This window comes from Rhinatrema bivittatum, chromosome 7 (genome assembly GCF_901001135.1).
Source record: "Rhinatrema bivittatum chromosome 7, aRhiBiv1.1, whole genome shotgun sequence".
NCBI lineage: Eukaryota > Metazoa > Chordata > Amphibia > Gymnophiona > Rhinatrematidae > Rhinatrema > Rhinatrema bivittatum.
In genome coordinates this window covers 244,666,990-244,693,269 of record NC_042621.1, presented here as the reverse complement: position 1 = coordinate 244,693,269, position 26,280 = coordinate 244,666,990, and the positions used below count along the sequence as shown (strand labels likewise).

Sequence of the window (26,280 nt, the reverse complement as noted above, 5' to 3'; positions counted from 1 at the left end):
AACAATCGAGGGCCCATACACTCTCACACAGACATAAAACATCTCTTCTAAAAAGCAAGCAGTGCCACCAAAGTCTTGCAAAACAAACATGATATTAGTGGTTCTTAGAAAATAAATCTCTACCAGAAGATCTCAAACAATCAACTTCATCTCTAATAAAGTCACTAGACAAAGGGTTTCACAGCCCTTATATTGACGACTGTTCAAAACAAGTCAACAAAACAAATGTGAGTGCGGGTTTTCCTTTCAAAATTCAAAAGCTGGCCACACTTGTAGACAACTAATATGGACATCAACAAAAATGCTACAATGTTTAAGTTCTGTACAACACACACTGTAGCAGGAAACCCAACATATTTCACCTGTTGGCTTCTTCAGGGGTGTAATAATTGTATTTTTTAATTTTGCAATGCTGTAAACTTTCAAGTGTGTCTTACTCCAGGGACTTCCATCACCCATCATGATCACCTCTGATATTTTCACTATAATCATACAAACAAAACTACAAATAAATTCTATATCATAAAACAAATTTAAATCATAATGCTCATCAGCCATCCACACCGGAACTCTAAAGATGATGATGTCTGTCCTGGTGACTTTGCTTCTCCAAAGCAGCACAGAACCTGCTGGACTAGGCTATTGTGGCCTGAAGTCTCTTCTATATACTTAGCTGGACAAACCATTTGAATACTGTCCCAACGCTTTCCCCAGAACACCAGTACTCAAGTCCTGCTCAGCCACCAACAGCTAGTCATGGGACTAATCTAGGGATGTCTTAAGCATCTAATCTCATGCCTATACCTCGTTGATCTCACAGGGCAGAGGAGAACATCATAACTACTTTAATCCATAGTAGTTCCAATCTGAAATTTTTCCAGTGCAGCTGGACAACCTCTATTAGGCCGTCCCCAGCAGTCTCTGACAATAAGAAGACAAAGCAACCAGCCATATTCTCGTAGCTTTCAGTGTCTGACCAATGTCAACTACTTCTCTAGCACCCTTGAACTCTAAAAGGGAAACACATAGGAGTGTGCCCATTTGGGTCCCCCTTTAGTGGTGACCTGTTAGTCCTAGGATCTTAGAAGAGAACGTAACTGAGCTGGAAATCCTATCTCCAGTTTTACTTCTTGACAGTCAGCCTTGGCTTAAGAGATGTAGGATGGGGTGTGGAGGGCACTGTCCTAAGGGGCCTAGAAGCCTGACTATGCTAGGCAAGTTGAGACTTCAGAATTTAAACATTTGTACCCTAGATTAGAGGTGAAACTAGGCAAGAAATATAAGAGACATTTAAATACCTAAAAGGTATTAAAGCCCAAGAACCAAATCCATTTCAAGGAAATGGATGTTCTGAACAAGAGGTCATGATGTGAGGTGCTGAGGGAAGAGATTGAGAAGAAATTTCAGGAAATACTGTTTTCATAGAAAGAGTTGTGGAAGCATGAAACACCCTCTTGGCATGGTGGCTAAAACAGTAATGGAGTCTAACAGGGCATAGCCTAAGCCAGGGGTTCCCAACCGTTTTGGGAATGTGCTCTGTTTTCAACCTCCAAAATTTTCATGAAACTCCCACATGCTTCTCTTTCATTTTTACCTGTAATTATGTGCCCTATATAGAAAAGTTATTAATGTAATAATAAAGAAATAATTATATATACATCAGACTCATAATAGGTAACTTATTAAATAATGCTTACTGATATAAACAGAATGCTTATACTTGCAAAGCACAGCAATAAATGTGCAAGAATTACTGAATAATGAGTTCACTTATGTAGTGTAACTACAGGCAACCACACAGCAGTATATGTTTGCATCTGGAGCGACTGAAGGGAATGGACTGGTGGAGAGATTGGTGAGGTGGGAGAGAGAGACAGACTGGTGGGGACAGGTGTGGGGGGAGAGAGAGAGAGACTAGTAGTGATGGATTAGTGGAGAAAGGGAGACAGACTGGTGGAGAGAGAGCTAGTGGCAAGGATGAACTGGTAGAGGGAGAAAGTGACTGGCAGGGCTGCACTGGTGGAAGGCAAGAGGGGATTGGTTGGGATGGACTGTGGAGCAAAGAGAGAGAGACTGGTGGCAAAGGAGAGATATTTGAGACAAGTCCACATCACTGAAAGGGAGATATAGAGAGAGGTTTGGTGCACATACTTTCCTCCCACCCCACCCCACGTAGTATTTTTTAAAAAATATTTTTTTAAGAAAATCACCTGTGACAGGGAAGCCACCTTGTTAGTTTGATCTTGGCAGGGGTCTAGTGGCTTTCTCCCCACCTGCCTCTTACCAAATTCTATTTATGCAGAGAGAGGACACCCCTGCTCATAAAGCAAGAGGCACTGATACAAACATTTTACACCATTATTGGAAGGTGCTGGGCATGTATCTCATGGGCATTTCTAGAAAGATGAACTGTCTAACAAAAGAAACCCTTGGCCAGTCTCAACCGTCTATTAAAGCTACCACAAAAATTATTCAAGAATATCATTCAAAAATTCTTCCATGTAGAAATGGGAAAAATCCTGGGAGATCCAAGATGGCGGATCCGCAGAGAATCGCGTGAGGGCTGCCCTGTTGGATTGTGAATTTTCCTAAAAGGAAAATGCCTCATTCAGCTAGGAAGCGGAGGGCTAATGAGCGTGAAGCCCTTACCACTTCCTGCCTGGTGCCTGTCACCTCGGGATGCGAAGAGATCGGGAGTGGGCTCGCTGCGGGGAGACCGGGAGGAAGTAGGAACCGGCTCCCCACAAGAGCTACAAACAACTCTGTCCCCGATCGATCGGAGACCTCCTGCAAACCCTGCCGAGCTATACAATTTGAACCTCTCAGATTCTCTGGAACAAATAGGTGAAAGTTTGGAATCTGGCTTGAGGCCCTCTGCAATGAGGGAAGCCAGAGAGGTGCAGCGGTTTTTTACGGAGCAGGGCAGGAGACGCTTTGGACAGCACAGCCACACCACTTTCTGGAAGAGAAGTAAAACCTTTTTGTTTTCCCTACTAAGAAAGAAATGTTAAAACCTGATGTGATTTCGCTTGATATAATATGGGATGCAATACAAAATGTTAATGATAATCTTTTTCAGCAGCTTAATCCTTTAGCTGCCTATATAAACCGGATGGATAATAGAATAACGAAAATTGAGAAACAGACAACACAAAATATAAATAAAGTAATATCTCTAGAGGGGAAACTAAAAGATTCTCTGGATGTCCAACAAAAATTAATTAAGCAGAACCAGCTATTACTAAACCATATGGAGCAGTTGGAAAATCAAGTAAAAGGGAAAAACTTGAGGTTTATTAATTTCCCAAAAGATCCGCTGTTTACTCCGCGAGACATGTGGAAGAAATATTTAACCCAAATATTGAAGATTCCGGAACAAGCTTTTCCACCATTGTCAAGGATATATTATATTCCATCTTATAAGAAGAATCTAGATTCAAATAAAGGTTTTCAGATTTTGCCAGCCACACCCGAACCTGAACTCGAAGTAATAAACATTCTAGAATCTACGCAGAACGATCAAGTCAGGCCTGCCATGTCCATAGCTACTTTCCTGTTAGAATCAGATAGAGAATGGTTACGTCGTAAAGTTCTTCGAACTCAGGACGAGCCCTTTTTGGGGTTAAGTGTCGGCTTTCCCTGATCTGGCAAGGTCCACACAACTAAGGAGAAGGCAATTCTTACACCTGAGATATCAAGTGTTAAGTTTGGGAGCAATGTTTTTACTGAAGTACCTATGTAAATGTGTGATTAAGAACAGAAATAATACCTATATATTTTTTGTTCCAGAGCAGTTGGTAGATTTTTTGTAAGATAAAAATCCTATTATAAATGAACCATCTGTGACAGTTGTGGAGTGAGTGCATAATGTCCCTAGCTTAGTTCGATCATATTAAAGCTACCCGTTGACAGATCCGTTAAAATTTCTTTTGATATACTTACACTCAACCTGAGGTAAATTTGATCTCCCCCTTCAAATTGAGGACTATAAGCAGAATATGATATATTATTTGTATGTTTCAATATAATGAATGTTAGATTCTATATTGGCTGCTTTCTAATTCAAGTGTATTTACTTGAATTATAATGTAAAACAGTTATAAATAAAAAATTAAAAAAAAAGAAAAAAATGGGACAAATCCCAATATAAAACCTGCTCCTCGCGTTCTAGAATACTCTGTGTTCACAGAAACTCCCCCAACAAAGGGTGCACAGCAGAACAAGGACTCTTCCCCTTACCACACATCATGGAAAAATAATATTCAAATTCTACTGTCACTTCAGTTAACAGCAACACAAACTATCTCCAGTACCAGGAACATTGAATAATTCAAAATCCTGCAAAAACCACTCAGAATCTATAGGAAATCTGTCATACCATAACACCCCCTAAGTACCAGACTCAAACAGTTACCACCCTACCTATAAAAAGGCAACACTGCAAATATTACAACAGTCCCTAAAACACCAACACCCTTCCTTTTAAGAAATCCAGACAAGACTGCTGCTATAGATCCCTATTTAGAAAATACATATGAGCAGAATGTTTCAGCTAAGTCACACAAACAGAACACAGACAGATCCTTGTCAAATACATAAAACAGAGACCAAAAATATAAATGTTACGGCTATGCCTGCTTTGTAGCTGCCTCACCACTAGAGGTCCTCCTCAAGCATGTCCTTCTGGCTGGCCCACTCCTTCCTTCCTGTCTACTCTATACACCACTCTTGTCTTTATAACCCTGTCTAGCAGTACCATCGGCGCTTCAGCATCGAGCTCTCTTGGGCTCCCTGCTCTAGCCTCCCGTGCTTGGCCTTTGGGCCTTCTGTCTGCTTCTGTGTTGCCTTGCTTGCGGTGTTTGGCCTTCGGGCCTTCGGGCCTTCTGTCCTTCTGTCCTGTTCTGTATTGCCTTGCTTGCTGTGTTTGGCCTACGGGCCTTCTGACCTGATTCGCCTTGCTCTGTGTGTGTGTGTGGCCTACGGGCCCTCTGCCTTCTGTATGTGTGTGTGGCCTACGGGCCCTCTGCCTTCTGTGTGTGTGTGTGGCCTACGGGCCCTCTGCCTTCTGTGTGGCCTACGGGCCCTCTGCCTTCTCTGTGTGTGTGTGTGGCCTACGGGCCCTCTGCCTTCTGTGTGTGTGTGGCCTACGGGCCCTCTGCCTTCTGTGTGTGTGTGTGGCCTACGGGCCCTCTGCCTTCTGTGTGTGTGTGTGGCCTACGGGCCCTCTGCCTTCTGTATGTGTGTGTGGCCTACGGGCCCTCTGCCTTCTGTATGTGTGTGTGGCCTACGGGCCCTCTGCCTTCTGTATGTGTGTGTGCCCTACGGGCCCTCTGCCTTCTGTGTGTGTGTGTGGCCTACGGGCCCTCTGCCTTCTGTATGTGTGTGTGGCCTACGGGCCCTCTGCCTTCTGTATGTGTGTGTGGCCTACGGGCCCTCTGCCTTCTGTGTGTGTGTGTGGCCTACGGGCCCTCTGCCTTCTGTGTGGCCTACGGGCCCTCTGCCTTCTCTGTGTGTGTGTGTGGCCTACGGGCCCTCTGCCTTCTGTGTGTGTGTGGCCTACGGGCCCTCTGCCTTCTGTGTGTGTGTGTGGCCTACGGGCCCTCTGCCTTCTGTATGTGTGTGTGGCCTACGGGCCCTCTGCCTTCTGTATGTGTGTGTGCCCTTCGGGCCCTCTGCCTTCTCTGTGTGTGTGTGTGTGGCCTACGGGCCCTCTGCCTTCTGTGTGTGTGTGTGTGTGTGTGTGTGGCCTACGGGCCCTCTGCCTTCTGTGTGTGTGTGTGGCCTACGGGCCCTCTGCCTACAGGGTGTGTGTGTGGCCTACGGGCCCTCTGCTTACAGGGTGTGTGTGTGGCCTACGGGCCCTCTGCCTACAGGGTGTGTGTGTGGCCTACGGGCCCTTTGCCCTGCTCTGCTGCCTTCGGGCCTATGTGTTTTATGTTCATTGTCAGTGCTGTCCTGGTTTGTCTGTACCGTTCTCTGTCAGTCTTGTTTTCTCTTCTCGGTCACTTATACCTCCAGCCATTATCACTCTTACCTGCACGCTTCCTGAATTCATCTTTACCAGCACCCAGTTCCAGTTTCCTGTACACCTGTACCTGCATTCACATTCATACATACCTCCATGCAGTATCAGTACTTAAGTTCACCCTTACCTTCATGCATCTGATATTAGGTATCCCCAGTCAGTGTGAAACTCCATTTGCCTATTCCACCTTCCCACTTGCCCATAGGGTTCATTCATTCCTGCCTGCACCAGCCAGCATCTGGACTCGTCTGCAACCCTGCCTCTCTCCACCCAGAGACACCCCTGTTAGTGGTGTTCTCAACTCCTGACCGGAGCCCTACCGTGACAATAAATATAAACATGCAGACAAAAACTGAACTGGAAATCACAAGAAGCTACTCTGTGTGTAGTACAACAATGGAAAAACAGAAACATCGCCATTCCTCATGAAACATCAAATACAATCAAATATAAAAAAATAGTAAAACCATACTAATAAAAAGAATATTTCAAAACAATTGACATATAGAACATTAATTTAAAACTCATATACATTATTTTAAATTTCCCAAACAATAACATATTTCAAAGCATCAGACACAACAAATAAAACTAATAAGGATTTAAAAATTCCCCACGCTCCATACCTGGAACTTTTGATTTCTATTCTCCCTGAGATTGCGGTCCATTAGTAGGGGTGGGGAGGAGGGTGCATGAACTTTCTCCTTTCTCATTTACACACACATGCTCACACAAACACGCTCCCTCTCTTACACACTCATGCTGAAACAAACATATTCCCTCTCAAATACACACACTCTTACACCCAGGTTTCTTACGCATACACACACACACACACACCCTCTCTTTTATACACAATCGCTCCCGCTCTGTCATTCACACAGATTCTCGCTCACATGTCCTGTTTCTCACCTGGGCTTCTCCCTCTTTTTTTTTTTTTCCTGGGGAATGGGGGTCCCATGGCCGCTTCCTCATTCAGGCTGCCAGGCCCCCACGGCCACCTTCATTCTTCGGCTCTTGGCAAGATGGGATGTATCGGTAGCCCCAAGGCCTCCTTCACTCTTCATACAGTGACTGTATGGGGTACACGGGTGGCCCTGTGGCCATCTTCATTCTTTGGACACTGACAAGTTGGTGCGTGCAGGCAGCCTATTGGGCCTGCTTTCACGTCCACTGCGGGATGGAATCCGGTGGCGGCCTGTTGGGCTGCTTCTTGCTGCGGGCTTTCTCATCTCCTCCCAAAGTTCGTGGGCCACCTGTTATGGTCTGGCTGGCCTGTAGGCATCCGTGGACCACAAGTTGGGAACCATTGGTCTAAGAACATAGAATTGTTAGTTGATAGATATGTATAGAATAGAAAGCTTCACTCAGCACCATGAATTTAAATGTTCATAGCTTTGCACTCGCCTGATTAAAAAATGGGTGTTGGGACTGCTAGAATGTATGGCAAAGAGATTAATATGAAATATTAGAGTCCAGCTAATAACACAGGCATCCTTGTAACAAGGTTGTGTGACAGGCGGTGATGATAGAATCAACTAGCAGCAGGATCTTTCTGGGAGACTGCACGTTCTGAATTATCTAGAAGTTCTAGCGGAAATGCAGGTACTCGCGTAGCCAGGTCTGTCTGGCAGGGGATTTTAGAGGAACAATCATTTAGGCAGTGACCACCCAGTATTACTAGTTATTGTGATTACAGAGATTATTGAGATTATGCCTTTAGTTGAGCATAAAAAAAGATGGGTACTGGAGAGAAGTAAGCAGGGATTTTGTTTGGTTTTCTTCCCAAGACAGTGAAGTATGGGTAAGGAGAAATCTTGCAGGTGGCCACACTCTGTGGCTGGCAGCTTGGCTGAGGGTTGAATCCTTAGTAGTATGGACTTAATGACTGGACAGACTGGATAGACCAGATGGTCTTTTTCTGCCTTTATTTAATGTGCTACTGTGATTTAATTTTTGTTTCTGTAACCTGGTATGCTATTTCATGTGCAAGCATTATTTGTATAGGCTTTAGACACACTCGAAAGTACATTCACATTCTGTACATTAACATTTTACTGACTGTTTATAGATATTTAGCATGACATCTATTAACGATGATCTATTGCAGATGATAGATGACCTACTCCACTTTATAATTCCTATCTGCTTGCAAAAAAACCCCCCTATTTTCTGTGTGGGTTTTTTTTTTTTTTTAATTATTTTGGCATGTTCAGAAACCCCATGTTCTGCTTTTTCAAATTATAGCTATATAGTTTATATCAAAGAGGAATAATAGTAATATTGACATACTTTTCTTGTCAAATGTTGATGAAATTTAGGGTGTCAATTTGTTTCTAACAGGACTCCTCTTCCCTCTTTGTAGGTAAACCTCTGCCACCTGTTTAACATGGCATCAAGACTTCATAAAAATGTGAGTTCTTTGTAAAATATCTTTGTTAAGGTGCACACAGAGTATTAGCATTACAAAAGAGTTCCTATAACATATAGTTTGGTTCTTTTCTCTAGTGACTAGCTGTCAATATTGAGAATCCGCTTGACAAGATTAGTGCTGTATTGTAAATCTCTGTAATTATAATTGTTGGTAGCAGGCATCAGTGGGGTTTTCCCCCCACTACCTACCTGTCTTCAGTGGAACTGAAACTTGGGGACTCCAAGTTTTACATTGTTAGAAGTTTCCTGTCTCTTGTAATTAATTCATATAACTCATTTTTCCAATATGAAATCATTGAATGATATAAAAGGCTCTCTGATGTAGAGCAAAAATGAATATTCTATATAGTATGATATTAAGAAAATAGCAATATTTAATCATAGACTAAGAAATTATTGGCTTTTTTTGTTCTTCCCAAAAGAAGTTTCACTATATTATTTACATGACATATGCTCCCATGTTAGTGCTGTTTATACTCAATAAAGGCAAATCATGTACAGTATGAATGGTAAGATAAAGAATGTATTCTTTTAATTTCCAAGACAGTTACCAGGAATGATAGAAAGTAAAAATAATATAAATGGCAGATTGGTCTGGATTTTGTTACTGGATATTAATACCAGGACATGAGGGACATAGCATTTGATATAAATAAATGGGTATGGAAAAGCTTGCTGTTGCTGCTAACCCAGAGCTATATTTAAAAGGTTTAAGTGAAATAGGGATATTATGGATATCAATTCTAATTTTTCTAGTTTGCTGTAGTTGGCATTTAGAGAGCAATTTTCAAAGGTTTTCCTGCTATTAAACAGCTGTTTACCTGCGGGAAAAATACTGTTAAAAAATGCCCAGTTCCTTCTACAGGTAAAAGGACCCGCCGTGGTGCAATGGTCCCACTGTCACCCCACTGGCTGGATTTTGAAAGTGAAACTCTGCACAGATATGCAGGCACTGTGGACTGTCTCAAAATTGCCCCAATAATAAGGCAGCAAGAAACTATGATTGCCTTGGCACTAGAATAGAGGTTTTCACACACCCCTGAATGCCTGCACTAGAATAGAGGTAGCATGGTAAAATGCTTCTTTGTTCATAAGCAGTGCTGAATTAGGCATAATGTGTGGTGACAACATTCGACGGTATGGCACAGACCCATCACTCTGAACTCAGTATAAGCTTATGGAACATACAGTACATGGTGTTTCTTGTGCATCTACTGCCTCATGAGCCCCTCAATCTGATTTTTTTTTTTTTTTCTGAGATTCTGCATGGAGATTTGACTTCTCTTGATATTTTTCTATACTCTCCATATTCTTCTCTGCCTCATTGCAGTTTATATTCTGCTTTTCGGCACTTCAAAGTGTACTTCAAAGCAGATTACATTCAGGTACCATAAGTATTCCCCTATCCCCACAGGGCTAACAATCTAATTTTGTACCTGAGGCAATAGAAGGTAAAGTGACTTGCCCAAGGTCACAAGGAAAGACAGCAGGATTTGAACCCTGGTTTCCCTGGGTCATAACCTGCTGCTCTAACCACGAAGCTACTCCTTCTTATACCTTACAATGAAGGTATATGGACCCGTACTCTTAAACTTGACGATTGGTTGTTGTTTGACAGATTGTTATTGGAGAAAGATTCTCATCAATTCAGATTGAGTCTGGATTATAAAAACATAAGAACATGCCATACTGGGTCAGACCAAGGGTCCATCAAACCCAGCATCCTGAAGTCTTAGAACCTGGCTGCTCTTTTTGATAGCAGTGGTGCTGGTTCTAAGACTTCACTGGGGTCAGGGATGACTTCTGATTTAATCTGTGGTTCCAATGGCAGAGAGAGGCCCTTGTGTTCCATTTTGGTTTGGAATTAAGTCAACCAATTTCTCAGTGTGTTTAATTTCAGGATGGAAATGTTATGATTGGTCTTAATGGTGGTACGACAAGGGGAGAACTTGACCTCCTGGGATGGTATGGAGGTGTATCTGGCATATCAATCAGAGAAAGCTATGTGCCCCCTTCCCCCCCCCCCCTTGGTCCAGATTATAAGTTACCCCTATGCATGAGGTGGGGAGTACCACATGAGAAATTATATATACTAATATGATTTATCTTTGGGTTCGTATTCTGAGTGATGAGACAGGATCCTGGTCTTCCCAATACCACAATTCTGTGCCCTTCCCAAACAGCCTTTCACTTGTGGCACTACAGACTAGATTAAATCATCACAGCAGAATAAATCAGTAATTAACCCTTTTACTAGTATTGTGTAAGTAGACAGTAAATTCAATCAGAACATTAAATGGTAAAAGTACAGTAGTGAAGTATAATATAAACTTGCAGTTTTCTTATTTAATATCAAGCAATGCAAAAATAACACTGGGTGAGACCTGTTAGCCAGGGCAATCAACATAGTCATATGGATAGTTTAAAAAAAAAAAAAAAAAAAGGCACACTAATAGAGGTTGGGGGAAAAGCACTGAAATTCACAGCTTTCAAAAAATTATTTACCCTGTGTAGTCAAAGAACATAAGAAAATGCCATACTGGGTCAGACCAAGGGTCCATCAAGCCCAGCATCCTATTTCCAACAGTGGCCAATCCAGGCCATAAGAACCTGCAAGTACCCAAAAACTAAGTCTATTCCATGTTACCATTGCTAATGGCAGTGGCTATTCTCTAAGTAAACTTAGACTGCTGGACTTCTCCTCCAAGAACTTATCCAATCCTTTTTTAAACACAGCTATACTAACTGCACTAACCACATCCTCTGGCAACAAATTCCAGAGTTTAATTGTGCGTTGAGTAAAAAAGAACTGTCTCCGATTAGTTTTAAATGTGCCCCATGCTAACTTCATGGAGTGCCCCCTAGTTTTTCTACTATCTGAAAGAGTAAATAAACGATTCACATCTACCCGTTCTAGACCTCTCATGATTTTAAACACCTCTATCATATCCCCCCTCAGTCATCTCTTCTCCAAGCTGAAAAGTCCTAACCTCTTTAGTCTTTCCTCATAGGGGAGTTGTTCCTTTCCCCTTATCATTTTGGTAGCCCTTCTCTGTACCTTCTCCATCGCAATTATATCTTTTTTGAGATGCGGCGACCAGAATTGTACACAGTATTCAAGGTGCGGTCTCACCATGGAGCGATACAGAGGCATTATGACATTTTCTGTTTTATTCACCATTCCCTTTCTAATAATTCCCAACATTCTGTTTGCTTTTTTGACTGCCGCAGCACACTGTACCACGATTTCAATGGGAAGGGTTGAAACAGATCCACCCCAATATCACTAGTTTTGTAAAGAGTGCACCCTGTCCCAAATACAAAATTGTGTGGAAAAACAAGCAATCAAGAAAATGAAGTCCCTCTCGATGGTGGATCTGGCTAGATGACAAACCAAATAGATGAGCACTGCAGTGTGTTAAAGGTCTCTCTCTCTCTCCTGGGGAGCTTCCCCAAATGGTTTACTTGGTATTAAACAGAAAGCAGGCCTGGTTTCAGTCTCTTACAGAAAGGCCACGGTACATCAGCTTCTCTTTTCCAGCCCTATCTCATATGGATGTGCTTGCCAGCAAGGGTTTATGCTTGACTTTGGCTGAAAGGCTGAAGCAGTTACAGTGAGGTACTGATTTTGTGACAAAAGGCAAGGAACTAAAACTTCTCCGTCCTCTGCTTTCTCTGTAGATAACTTAACTCAGTCTCTTAAGAGGGTGATCCAGCCATGTGCCACTGGGCCTGGATATCCCTGGAAAGAAAATCTCTCAGCTCCTGGCTCCTCTGTCACTAGCTGAATTTTACATGTAACTCGGCTATGAAGCAAGAACAGCTGTCTGTCTTTCTCTGATTCCTCAGAGCTCAGACTCCTGTCTCTCCCTCTTGATAATTAGCTCTTCAGGAGAAAAACAGATTGCAGGGCTGCCAGATGCACTCCTCTTTTCCTGGCTGCTGGCTCCTTCTGGCCAATCCTGCCCCCCCTCCCCCCCCAGACAGATAGAGCCAGCCAAAATTGTGCCTTTTCCGCAGATAAGCAGGGCTGATTTAGCCATGCTTTCTGGGACTCTCGGCGGGAACTTCTTCTAGCAAACTAAATCGTATGCCCTAATGGGCCATGCAATCTTAAGTCAGGGCATAACCCATAGAGATGACCACAGAAATAACAGGCTTCTCAGCACACAAAAAAAAAAGAATGTTATACGGTTTACCACCTACTCTCGATACCTCTTTTCTCTCAAACCATTACTGTTTTGCCTGTGAAGCCTTGAGCTGGGGACTCCCAGAAAGCATGGCTAATTCAACCCTGCTTAACTGTGGAAAAAGGCAAGTTTGCTTACTGTAAACAGTGTTTTCCATAGATGGGATGAATTAGCCATGCATCCCTACCCATCTCCCTGGACACTCTTTCTTGCTCTTACCACTAATCTTTTATGCTTTTACTTTCTATGCTTTGGAATGAACTGGCAGGAGACCATTGGCTGAGCGTGAAGGGCACGGTGCAGGCGTGAAGCAGCAAAAAAAAATTAGCTGCTAGGTGTTCCCGCCGAGAGCTGCCAGGGGTCGTTCCCAGAAAGTATGGCTAATTCATCCTGCTATCTATGGTAAACACAGTTTACCGTAAGCATACTTGCTTTTTTTTCAACCTTAAATGGTCTCCCAACATTCATTTTGCTTCCTCTTCTGCTGGCTATGTAGTGCTGTTCTCTGGGCAGGCTAAACAGTAAAGCCCTTTTTCCAACTTAACACTGTGAGTGCTGGATGCTGGTTCTTTCAGATCATTTGTCATTCACAGGAGAGCACACAGAACTTTTTGATGTATTTTTATATTCCTTCACCTTGGCTGTGGTGGCTTGTGGTCTCTGCAGGGTTGAAAATCCCTTTTTGATAGCTTCAAAACACATCACTCAGATCCAGATGCAGCTCAGTATACATTCTAAAGCTTCAACACTAAGCTCATGTGGAGGAGTAGCCTAGTGGTTAGAGCAACAGGCTATGAACCAGGAGACCAGGGTTCAAGTCCCACTCTTGCTCCTTGTTCCTTGTGACCTTGGGCAAGTCACTACCTTCTATTGCCTCAGGTACAAACTTAGATTGGGGATCATGTTATCAAGAAAGGTAAATGACTATGTCTAATGATATATTGTCACCGAACCTTTGACTGCACCCGTTAGAATGTACTATTGTACACTTTTACCAACATTAAATATGTGCCTACATGTAAACCGTTGCGACGGTATTTAACTTAGCAGCGGTATAGAAAAGTTTTTAAATAAATTAAAAATAAATAGTGAACTCACCTTTAAATACTAAAAAAATCTTCAATTTCCTTGGCTTAAGTAGAACTTTGGAGGATTTTTGAGCAGTTGTGCTCCTTGAGGTAGATAGTATTTATTTATTTATAAACTTTTCTATACCGATATTCGTAGCGACATCATATCAGTTTACATTATAACAGCAGATGGAAATTACAATGAACAGGGAGCAGGGCGGGGGATACAAATGAACAGAAAGCTTAGATGAAACTGTCGAGATGAAACAAGAAATAAACATCAACTATTTAAATAACAGGAAGAAAATATACATGTGGTTATAGGTAAGATTATAGTTATGGATAAAGCAAAACATTTTGACAAATTTATGTACAGGGTTAAGCTAGGAGCTGCATGTTGAGCGGGGAGGGGCAAAGCTGTAATTTATTGAGGGTACACTTGTGTACTTTGTTCTTGAATTTTTGCAGGGGATGTGTATTCTAAGGATTGACTCATATCTCTTTGAAGGAGCAATTTGCTGCTATTGCATGGTATAGGGGCCATATGTTGGGAAGGCTTCTATCTTCATATCCCGATGTTTCACATTTCCTGAAAGGAGTTGAATGCTTTGGATGTCTGATGAGGGGCCCATTCCCTCTTGGGAACTTAGTTTTCATCTTTTTGGCAGGTTCACGATTGAATCTATGAGGACTATTTTGGTGAATACCACCCTTAAAGGTGGTATTTCTTGTAATAATTTATTTGGCCAGAAGAAAAGCCTTTTTGATGATTACGAGAGATTGTTGAAGATATGTATTGTACTGTCCTTTCTTCCTAAGGAATTGTCGTCCTTTAATTTGATTTATTGTTCTGTTTGCCTTCATTTAGTAAACAAGATATTGAGGGGCACTACAATAAACTTCATTCCTTGGATGTGAAGAGAGTTCTATTGAGATGTCTGAAGACATCGGATGAATTTTCAAATTCAGGTCTTTTGTTTTGATCAGTGGAGTTTAAAAAAAAAAAAGACAAAAAAAAAGGTGAAGCAGCATTGAAGGCATCAGTAGCACTTTGGATTAAGGATATGAGTGCAGGCCCTTGCCGAAGTCAGTAGAGGCTCATTCTGTTAGAACTCAAACGGCCTCTTGGATGGAATTGTGTTTTGTTTAGAAGCAGGATTTTGTAAGGTGGTGATATTGTCTTTTCTGTATTTCTTTTCGAGAAATTATTTGGATGTGACAATGTGAATGGGCACCGCCTTGTGGAGGAGGTTTTAAGAGTGGGTTTGGCAGTCTCTCACCAGTTTAGAAGTAGCTTGGGTACATCCTATTTGTCTGGACTCATCTAGATGATGAGGAAAGAGAAATTTAATCTTACTTGATAATTTCCTTCCATTGAGTCCAGTTAGACCAGTCTAAAGCCCACCCTGTACTACCAAACTATTTTTCCCTTTCAGGTCGCTAAATAATGTGAGAGAGTATTACGAGTAGATCATGGTGGTTCAGGAAGGGGCTACAGAAAAATTTTATTTTGAAATACATCTAGGGGTTAAGAACTGACAAATGAATGATACTTAAGGTATTTGAACTGATATTGCTTGTGGCTCATTGCTTGGCGAGAGGCGGTGGATGTACACCTATTAGCACGTCACAATTCCGATGCGGTGTTCTTTATGAATTTGTTTTTTATGTGCTTTTGATATATTTTTTTTTTTGTTAATTTTTTTGTAGCTTTTTTTTTTTTTCTTTTTTATTAACATTTTGGATTTCAGTAGAGGGATATCTGCATTGCTATTGCTCATGTATCAGAATTGTACTTGGTTATTTTATTATAATCACATATTGCAGCAATAATGCATGATATTTTGACCTAAAACCCATGCCTTATTGAAATTTGCTGCTTTGAATTCATAAAATGTACTAATGCATTGAAAGCAGCTAATGTGTAGATAATAATATGCAAATAATGCAGCATGCAGCATGCCTCAAAAAACAGCTGCTTTATTTAAACAAAAACTTAGTAGTAGATAATTGATCCTGGGAGCATTTGGATGGTAACACACATCTTGATATCCTCAGGATGCTTGTTAAAGGGCCTACAACTTCCCTAACCCCCCCCCCCCCCCACCAATGTGTAAACCCTCCCTGGGGATCTTGTGAGACCCCGCCCACCCCCTGCCAACTCTAGAGGTGGCGTAAAAGAAAATCACAAAATGCAAGTTTAAAATCACGTGGCAACATTTTGCCTCCCTACCCAAACCCTTCCCCTTTCTGAAAAAATCCCCACCCGGATTCAAACGCCATCCCCCAATTCCTCCCCCAAGATTGATTGATTTATTTATTTGTTTTTATATACCGACATTCGATCGAGATATCACATCGGTTTACAGTTAACAGGTCAAATAAGACATAGCCTTCTTATTTCTTACATGATAACTTAGAAACAATATTAACGCCATGGTGTAACTATACACTAACAGAGTAACTGAGAAACTTACAGAATAGCTTATAGATTTACATAATAAGTTAGTAGTAATATTAATACAAAGTGTGACTGTACACTTAAGGAATAACTTAGGAGCTTAGAAATTTGTGACTATCGGCGAGTAACAATATGGTGCATTCTTGGAGATTCTGAGGACGGAAAGATATTATTCTGGTGGACAGTGGATGGAGAAGTGTTAGGTCACTGGAGGAAAGACCTTTTGAAAGAGCCATGTTGTCAGATGTTTTGAATATTTGAAAACATGGTCCCTGGTAGTTTAGTGGCTCCCCCACCCCTTTTTCTATGAAGGAAGTCTCTGGTAGTCTAGTGACCTACTCCCTGGACCCTCCCATACGTTTTGGAGAAATCCCTGGTGGGGAGCCAATGTAGCCTGCCCTTAACCTTAACAAAACAGAAGCTTTATTGGTCAGCCTCCGTCCTTCCTCTATTAAGCTGAAGAATCTAAAACTAGGTGATGCTATTATTCTTTTGTCTGGGAAACCATATGTGGCTGCTATTGGAGTGAAGGAGTAGCCTAGTGATTAGAGCAGTGGGCTATGAACCAGGAGACCAGGGTTTAAGTTGCTCCTTGTGACCTAGAGCAAGTCTATTGCCTCGGGTACAAATTTAGATTGTAAGCCCTCTGGGGATAAGGAAATAGCTGAATGTCTGCTTTGAAGTGCTGAAAAAAGTGTGAAAAATGGAATATAAAAAGCTCAATAAATATTGTTGACTCTAAAATGACTATGAAATCCCAGATAAAAACAGAAACTGCAGCTGGTTTTTGTAAGCTAAAATTTGTACATTTGTTTAAACCTTTTTTTGTCTTGGCTGATTTATTTTACTATTGTACAAGCGGTTGTCTTACCTCATCTAGATTATTGTAATGCCCGCTATCTATATCTTTGTCTTTTATCTTAAGTGATATACAAATCAAAACATATATAATTAAAATGATGTTCAAAGCAAAATTACAACTCATAATTCATTGTCTGGTATAGAGCTCATACTCAAAATTCCATGCTGCTTGAGAAGGTTAATTGATATTAGCTTAAAAATACGCCTCTTGAAACGGAAAGTCTTTAGCATCATTCTAAATGATTTTAAGCAATCTGATTGATGCATTGCCTCAGGCAGTGAGTTCCAAAATATAGGACTGTGCCAGATTCCATCTGATGTCACCCATGTGTGAAGACTGACATCCTGTTAAAGGTAAGCAGTTCTGCTTGCATCAGCAGCCAAGAAGGATCTGGATAGGAGGATCCTCAAGGCTCTCTCTTGGTACCTCAAGCATGTTGAAGTGTAGGTATCAAGTGTTTTGGGGTCACCAATAGAACCTGTGCTTGAGATCTATGCCCTGGCAATGAGCAAGTTTTTGACATTGAGGCCACCACAGCATAGTTTGATTTTGATGTTGTCTGCAACAAATCATACCCGATTAGCTTTACAGAGGGATGCTTCCCCTGAAGCCTTCTGGTCATCTGCCCCTAAGCCTCCAGTCCCATGATGAGCCCTCTAAGGGCCAGACTGTAGGGACTGTGCTGCCTCAGGCCTCTGGGATTCTTATTATATTTGAGTCTGAGGAGTGCTGAAATCTTAAGAACATAAGAAATTGCCATGCTGGGTCAGACCAAGGGTCCATCAAGCCCCAGCATCCTGTTTCCAACAGAGGCCAAACCAGGCCACAAGAGCCTGGGAAGTACCCAAACACCAAGAAGATCCCATGCTACTGATGCTAGTAAGAGCAGAGACCATTCTCTAAGTCAACTTGATTAATAGCAGTTAATGGACTTCTCCTTCAAGAACTTATCCAAACCTTTTTTAAACCCAGCTACACTATCTGCACTAACCACATCCTCTGGCAACAAATTCTAGAGCTTAATTGTGCATTGAGTGAAAGAATTTTCTCTGATTAGTCTTAAATGTGCTACTTGTTAACTTCACGAAGTGCCCCCTAGTCCTTCTATTTTCCGAAAGTGTAAATAACCAATTCACATCTACTCATTCAATACCTCTCATTATTTTAAAGACCTCTATCATATCCCCCCTCAGCTGTCTGTTCTCCAAGCTGAACAGCCCTAACCTCTTCAGCCTTTCCTCACAGGGGAGCTGTTCCATCCCCTTTATCATTTTGGTTGCCCTTCTCTGTACCTTCTCCATCGCAACTATATCTTTTTTGAGATGCAGCGTCCAGAATTGTACACAGTGTTCAAGGTGCGGTCTCACCAAGGAACGATACAGAGGCATTATGACATTTTCCGTTTTATTCACCACTCCCTTCCTAATAATTCCTAACATTGTTTGCTTTTTTGACTGCTGCAGCACACTGAGCTGATGATTTCAAAGTATTATCCACTATGATGCCTAGATCTTTTTCCTGGGTGGTAACTCTTAATATGGAACCTAACATTGTGTAACTACAGCAAGGGTTATTTTTCTCTATATGCAACACCTTGTCCACATTAAATTTCATCTGCCATTTGGATGCCCAATCTTCCAGTCTCGCAAGGTCCTCCTTGTCCGCTTGTGATTTAACTACTCTGAATAATTTTGTTTGATCTGCAAATTTGATAACCTCTCTTGTATTCTTTTCCAGATCATTTATAAATATATTGAAAAGCTCTGGTCCAAGTACAGATCCCTGAGGGACTTCACTGTTTACCCTTTTCCACTGAGAAAATTGACTATTTAATCGAACTCTGTTTCCTGTCTTTTTACCAGTTTGTAATCCATGAAAGGACTTCGCCTCCTATCCCATGACTTTTTAGTTTTCTTAGAAGCCTCTCATGAGGGACTTTGCTACCAGTTCACCTTTATCTACATGTTTATTAAACCCTTCAAAAAAATGAAGCAGATTTGTTAGGCAAGACTTCCCTTGGGTAAATCTTATCTTTTGTATCTGAGGGGTTTGACTCTGATCAGGACCAATCCCGGGTATCTCCACAACTTCATTTTTGCTATAGACTAGGAGTAGATCTTCACTGTTTGTGCAGGAGATGCCCAAGTCTGTCCCATTTTATTTTGATGTGGAATGTGAACCCAAGGTACCCCTTTTCATTTTCCGTTGTCAGCTGCACCATTCTTGAATTAAATACCTTGAATAAGATTCTGAATAAGTTCAAGATGATTTCCCTGAGCACCATCTAAACAAAGGAGATTACCTATACTGTCTGGATCTCAAGGATGCCTTTATTCCCATAGAGAAACATCTAGGTCATAGGAGGTATCTTAGATTTGCTTTAGGGAAAAATCATCTCCACTATTCTGTTTAATCTTTTGCCAGCCCCTTGTATCTTCACAAGATGCTTGATGATCATCACAGCATATCTATCCAAACTAGAGAATTTTGTGCTACCTTGTCTGGAATATTGGCTGTTTGTGTTGCTAGGCTTTGTCAGAAATTATCCCTAACTCAATCTATCCCTGTCACCTTGATTATCAGCTTGGTCAGGGTTCTCCTATACATAATTCAGGTGATAGCCTTCCTCCCTGCCAACAGGATCACCAAATTATGATTCAGAGTAATGGGAATCATACAGAGAGAGCAGATAGCTTGGGATATGCTGAGAATATTGGATCATATGGGCTCAACAGATTGTATTAGCCCCTTGAAATGTCTCCAAAGGAAGGCAAGCCCAGTGGATCCTAAAGTCACAGTGGAATTAGATCACTCAGAGACTGAATGAGCACACCTGTGTAATGAATCAGCTCAAAGATTCCCTATATTTGTGGCTCATCCATACAAACCTGGCCGTCAGATTACCCTTTCAAATTTCCCAGCATCCAATTGTTATGACAACAGATGCATTTAACTTGGACGGGGAGCTCAGAAGCAGGAGCTTCACACTCAAAGTTTCTGGTCTGTTCAAGAGAGATGCTGCTATGTTATTTTCCTAGAATTTCAGGCAGTCGAGATGATTTAAAGGATTTCATAGATCAGAGAGAGAGAGAGACATACTTTGTTCCATTGCCTTTTGCCCATCTTTTTAGATTGGCCTTTTCAGCTAGTAGGTATATAAAATGATAGAGGCTTGCTCCATAAAAATGTTCTTCCACCATTGGCAGTGTTATATTCCCCATTTTTTTGGAAGACAACCCTTAGGATACCCAGTTGTGTGCCTAATTGCTCCTGCTTGTTGACATAGAAAACTAAGAGGTCCATATTTAGCTGATGGCTAGCTAGCAAAATTAGCTGGATATTCCGTGGTGTAGGCACACCACTGAATATACCTGACTGTCTTAGCTGGATAATTTTTTTTTCTCAGAGGACATCCGGTGAAACCCAGCATGGAACTTTACTTCCATTTCTAGAAATTTTAAGAAATCTCTACTGTGCATACCAATCTGCCACACATTCCTGCGGGGGCCTCTTCAGTTTCATCTTTTATGTAGAGCTTATAGGTTTGATCCTTCAGATTCCAGTGAAGCAAAATTTGTTCATTGCCAGGTCGTGCAATCTTGATTTTCTTTCCTTTCGTCACATAAATAGTTTCTTTTCAGACAGTTCTTAAGTTTTATTTCTTTCTCAGTGGCCACACAGTGCAGTGGTTTCAGTGCAAATAGGTGATATCAATCATGATTTTGTCAGTCAGTCATTTGATTTCACTGCGCTGATTTTTCATTCTGTTACCCAAATGGATAAGAAGACCATCTTTGAAAGATGCTCCCCTGTACAAGATGGTCAGATCTATCACAGATGCCCATGATGTATCCTCTGTCTGGGAGCCAGTAACTGTATTGTGGGTGTCCTCTTTATGCAGCCATAATCTCTAGAGGGCATCGATCCTAGCTTGACCTCATGGAAAAGCACTTGAGGATTTGTAAGTCCAGCCCATTGGTATCTACATTGGAGATATCGACACTGATGGACCCAGCACAGAATCGACTGCTAGAGATTCATTGTAATAGGGATCAAACCTCCTCAGCATCAAACACTGGGAAAGACCTAGGGATAGATGGTGACCTGTCTCCTCCCACTTGAAAAAGGCAAAGGATTCTGCCTACTTGGTGCCAGAATCTAGGAGTGCAGAAGATATGCATCAGGTGAAGACCAAGAAGCATAGATATCGATTTACAGCGATTGAACAATGCCAGGAGCAGGGACATTTTGATGGCAGCCATGCATCCCCCAAAGTGTTCCTACAGTGAGGAGAGCAAATTTTTTTATTTTATCCCAGGAATTTAAGCAGTCTCCAAGGGTCCAGATGTCAGCCACTCACCTCTGGTATCCTAGGAAGACATGGCAAACCCTCTAGCCTCCCAGCATGTGTTGGCTTCAGCAATCTTTGAAGAAGAGCTGGATAAGAAAATCCAGCAGACTTTGGACAGAGTGATGTGGAACATTGATATAGTGGCATGGAGAATATTGGTGTCAACACAAACTGATGTCCACCTGATACTGGAGTCCTTTCAGCTGCCTAGCAGATTGATACCTATGTCAGTTCTGTCACACCGATGGTGATTTCTTGCCTATTGGGGGAATTGCAGAAGTTCGTTGGGGTGCAGGGTCCAACAGACAAGTGTCCCCCTTCTGTGAGGCCTTGTTTGCTAGCTAGGTAAGATGTAGGTCCCCATGCCTGACATACCAGTCTGGCTGAGATTCCAAGTATTCCTTATGGGTACAGTTAAGGACTTTTCTGAGAGGGAGGAATCAATTGGTCTCCCCTTGACTTCTTTTCTCTACATGAAAGGAGAAAGTCTGTGCCTGAGGACTCTCCTTTGCTGCCTTCATTTAGAGAATGGTGGAGTCCATTCCACTGCCTTTAAAGATGATTGATAAATCTAGAAACAAAATGTTGAACATCCTCCTGTTCATGGAAACTCCTCAGGAAATCATGGCAATCTTAATGCATGAGATCCATCAGGAAGTTCAGATGAGGATATGGGAGAACCTGCTGTCTGTGACTCCTGTGAATAAGAAGGTGAATGCAATATATTGTCCAGAAGAGATTCAGATTAGAAAAGCAACAACTACAGCACCAAATTGTGATGGCCGAAATTGCTCTTAAGGTTGCCAAACAATTCAAGACCCACTTCTTGATGCCCCTGGGGAAGGATTCTCACACTTTGGATTCTCTTGGGAGGAAAGTTTTTCAGGGAACTAGGCTCAATAACTGCATAGCATCCTTTCAGCTCTTTATGGTTAGTATGTACAGAACATCCTAAAGAAGCTACTGAGAATTTTCCTCAGATACAGTAAAACAACTTTGATTCATTGGTGGACAAGAATGTGAAGTGTGGTAACACATATGGACAGCCTAACCTTTGATGTTTTCGAAATTGCATTGAGAATCTCTGCAGTGAGGATTAGTGGCTGCAGACCTCAGACCTGAGGTCCAGGAAAGACTCGCTGACATGCCATGAAATGAAGGGAATCTCTGGGATCTGTACTGGAACCAGTGCTTTATAATAACTTTATAGAGATTTCTAGTTTCATTCTGGAATTCTTTCAGAAATCAGGGGTGTATATGATCTGGTCCTGGTGATTTGTTCTTTAGTTTTGTTGATCTGCTGATTTGCTTCACGTCATCTGAATCATTGTATTCAAAGAATGCTTACCCTCCTCAGTAAAGACACAAAGCAAAGAATTTTTATTATTATTTTTTTTTTTTTTTTTGCTATGTCCTTCTCCAAAATTTAAGCTAAGTTATATACCGAAGAAGCTTCCTGCATAGACATATGGCATACTGCACATGCCCAATGGGGCTTTCTCAAAATTTCTAGAAACTATGAAGTAAAGATTCTGTGCTATCTGATGATGTCACCCAGGTGTGAGGACTGACATTGTGCTATCCTAGGAGAATACTTGTTACAAATAAGCAACTCTACTCTTTGGCTGTGCTAAAGTTATCCAGCCATGTCAGCTAGATAACACTGAAAATCGGCATTATCTGGCTAACTTGGCTGAATAATGCTGCTGCACTCTAGAATGACCCCGGAATGCTCTAATAGTTTCCAGCGGCTAAAATCTTATCTGGATATGTAAGGGGCGGTCAGACCGGCAGGTTTTTCAAATCTTGGGTGGGCAAACACCATGAATATGTATCTGTTTCTTTCCTGTAACAGGTACTCTGCATAGACCGCAAGATAATCAGCTACACATTCCCTCCCAAGTCCCCTTCCTTAATCTTTTATACACAGTAAGACTGAGCGGACCTGCACAATGGCAGCTGGAGGAAATGTCCACGCATGTCCAGAAAAACCTGTTAGATTTTTCTAAGCTTTGTGAGAGATACCCCAAGTCTGTACCTTTGGATGATGTCACCTACTTTATGTGGCTAGTTATCTTGCCAGCTAGGAAGAACACCCATTGCAGATAAGCAGTTTAGTTTTTCCTTGTAGTCTTGTGCTTTATTCAACCAATATAATATAAAGTGTGTGTGCTAATTTAAGAAAGGAAAGGGTCACGTTTGAGCACAGCAATGAAATTGATGAAAACTTGTGTTTGGTAATCTGAGAAGTCACAGAAAGCAGATAGAACATCAGCAGGCACCTTTGTTTTCAGTTTTGATTTTATTTTTCCTAGGTATTTATCAATGTTTATTACAACATAATTGGGAGAAATAAGTGGGAAAATATTAATTGTAATTTTTCCAGGTAAATATCATTTTTGTTCTGTTTGTAATAAACACTGTTACATTCCCAGAAAAAAAAAAAAATGGAGAATGAAAGTCCTTAAAACATCAGTTTGCTGGACCGTGCCTAGTGCAGTCTATAAGCCTTGGTCTGCAGGCAAGTCTGATTTTCAGGGCATTCCCGTGATTTATTTGTTCTGTGAAACAAATTCATTTGCCTATTAATGCTACCCTGAAATCCAGAATGGTTTTAGGCTCTGGGGAACTACAGTTGCATATTCCTGGATTGGTATCACAAACAGCCATGAAAATGACCTGGAGTTAGAAATTTGTAGAGAGATTTTTTTTTTTTTTGTGTGCAAGGATATCATTTCTGTCAAATAACCTGTTGTATTATAGCCCTCGCTCCGCCTTGAAAATGATCACATTCCCTTGTGATGCTGTATAATCAGTTTTACAAAGGGTTACCAGTGAGATATTAGGAAACCATTTGGTATAAAACATTCATTTTGAGAGGATGTGCTTTGTCTGGGAGGGGGGTTTCAGGTACTCCATGAAGCAAAGGAGATTGCTCCAGTATCCTAGTGAATCTGACTCAAAATGAGAATGAGCTTAAAACAAACTGAAGCAGTCTGTGCATTCAGCATAGCACAAAAATAGGCACATGTCATAGTCTTCATGTATTTCACTATTTTTATTGATCCTCCAGCAAGATCAAACAGTACAGTGTATGCTGTGCCTGGGGAACCTGGCTGAGCGGGAGGGGCTGGTATTACAACATCAGTGAGGTGAGAGCAGACTTTAGGAGCAGAGAGATCTACAAAGATCAATATATGTACTGTTCTGAATATGCAAATGAAAAACAAGTAAATAATCCTTGTAGATATGCTTTTTGAACGTGAATGGTCTCATTTTGGTTTCCCACTTCCCTATTAGTTTATCTTACCAAAACTGGTACAAATATGTTAAAGCACAGTATTGCAGAAGTAACTCTGCATGGCAAGACAGAAAACCAAGTGCAATGTGTAAGGCAGTTTTGCTCATTGTGTAAAATGTGCCTTAAAATGATTCATATTCTGACAATTGTAGAGGATCACTTAATAACTGAATAAACAACTAAAGTTTACAAAGATTTGGGGTAACTGTGGACAATAAGCCTATCGCACATTATTGCATCTTTTGTTGCAGGGAGCAATAAAAAAAAAATAGCGCCTCAGACAAATTTGGATGATCCTGTGGCTGTGATTGACAGCAGTTAGAGCCCAGTATGGCTATTTTGCACCTTTGCACTGCATTTTAACATATACATTTCTTGTTGTAGTTTTTAAAACATATTTTAGGGGTATCACCAAGGAAAACTAATATTTATGCAACTGGCTATTCAAATATTTATCCATTTAAAATGTTCATTTAAAAAGAATGAATGGGGTTTTTTTTTTAATTTTTTTCCTGCCTTGTAAGCAACTGGAGAGCAGTACAGCTTGCAGCCACTTGTTTGGTTGAACCCGAGTGATAATTTCTCATTTGGTTTTCACCAGAATACTACTCAAAGTATAAAGTCCTTATGGTGCTGCTGATGTACAATAATTGCTGTTTGTCTTGGCCTTGTAAATTACAGCATATGTATTCTTTGTATCTCTTATCTGATTTAGAAATAACATTCAAATCCATTTTTATTATGCTATTAGTTAATATACAGTTATTAATCTCCATTATGTTCAGGGCCACTAAAATGATGCAAAGTCTGCACCATAAACCCTGTGAATTGACACAAAGGCCTAAGTATAAACCCTAAAGCAGAGATTCTTAAATCCAGTCCTCAAGGGCCACAGTCCAATCTGGTTTTAAAGATTTACATACAATTGAAGCGGTGCATACGAATCTAGGTCCTGCATATTCACTGTGAAAATCCTGAAAATCAGACTGGATTTGTAGCCCTTGAGGGAACGTATTTGAGGACCTCTGCCCTAGAGGAGAGAATGAATAAGGGGGGGGGGGGGGGGGAGGACAAAAACATTCAGATGCCTTAACAGTGTACATAATGCACAAGAGGCAGTCCTTTCTCATTTGAAAGGAAATATCAGGAGTAACAAGGAAGTATTTCTTCACAGAAAGTGTGATAGATGCATGGAACTGCTTCCCAGTGGAAGTAGTAGAGGCAAAAACAGTATTACAATTTAAGAGCGCTTTGGACAGGCACAAAGGATTCTTAGCTGTGAAGAAAATGGACAGGCTACATGGGTCTTGTGGTATTTATTTGTTGTCATATTCTGTCTCTGTGTATATGTTTCAACATGAATTAACTTTGTGCATACCAGCCTGTGTCTGCATGCAGCAATCATTGTTTTTCCTCTGTAAATAGCCACAAGTGACAAATTATATTCTGCCATCAAGAGTCTGACGGTATGTTATCATGCCAAAGACATGTACTACCACTGTACAGATATTGTGCATTATTACATTTTAGTTATATTGGTAAATCTGTACAGTCTAGTGTCCACACCATTTTCTCTAGTTGTTTAAA

At 41.2% G+C, this 26,280-nt stretch overlaps 1 protein-coding gene across 1 annotated transcript in view; it reads left to right on the top strand.

The window, feature by feature from the left end:
- The window catches only part of MGMT (O-6-methylguanine-DNA methyltransferase), an 817,517-nt gene that overhangs the window by 10,026 nt on the left and 781,211 nt on the right, over positions 1-26,280 (top strand). The window contains exon 2 of the mRNA XM_029610006.1: positions 8,391-8,438. Within this exon, the coding sequence (XP_029465866.1) occupies positions 8,415-8,438 (24 nt within the window). The 5' untranslated portion in view covers positions 8,391-8,414. The remainder of the gene's footprint in view (positions 1-8,390; positions 8,439-26,280) is intronic.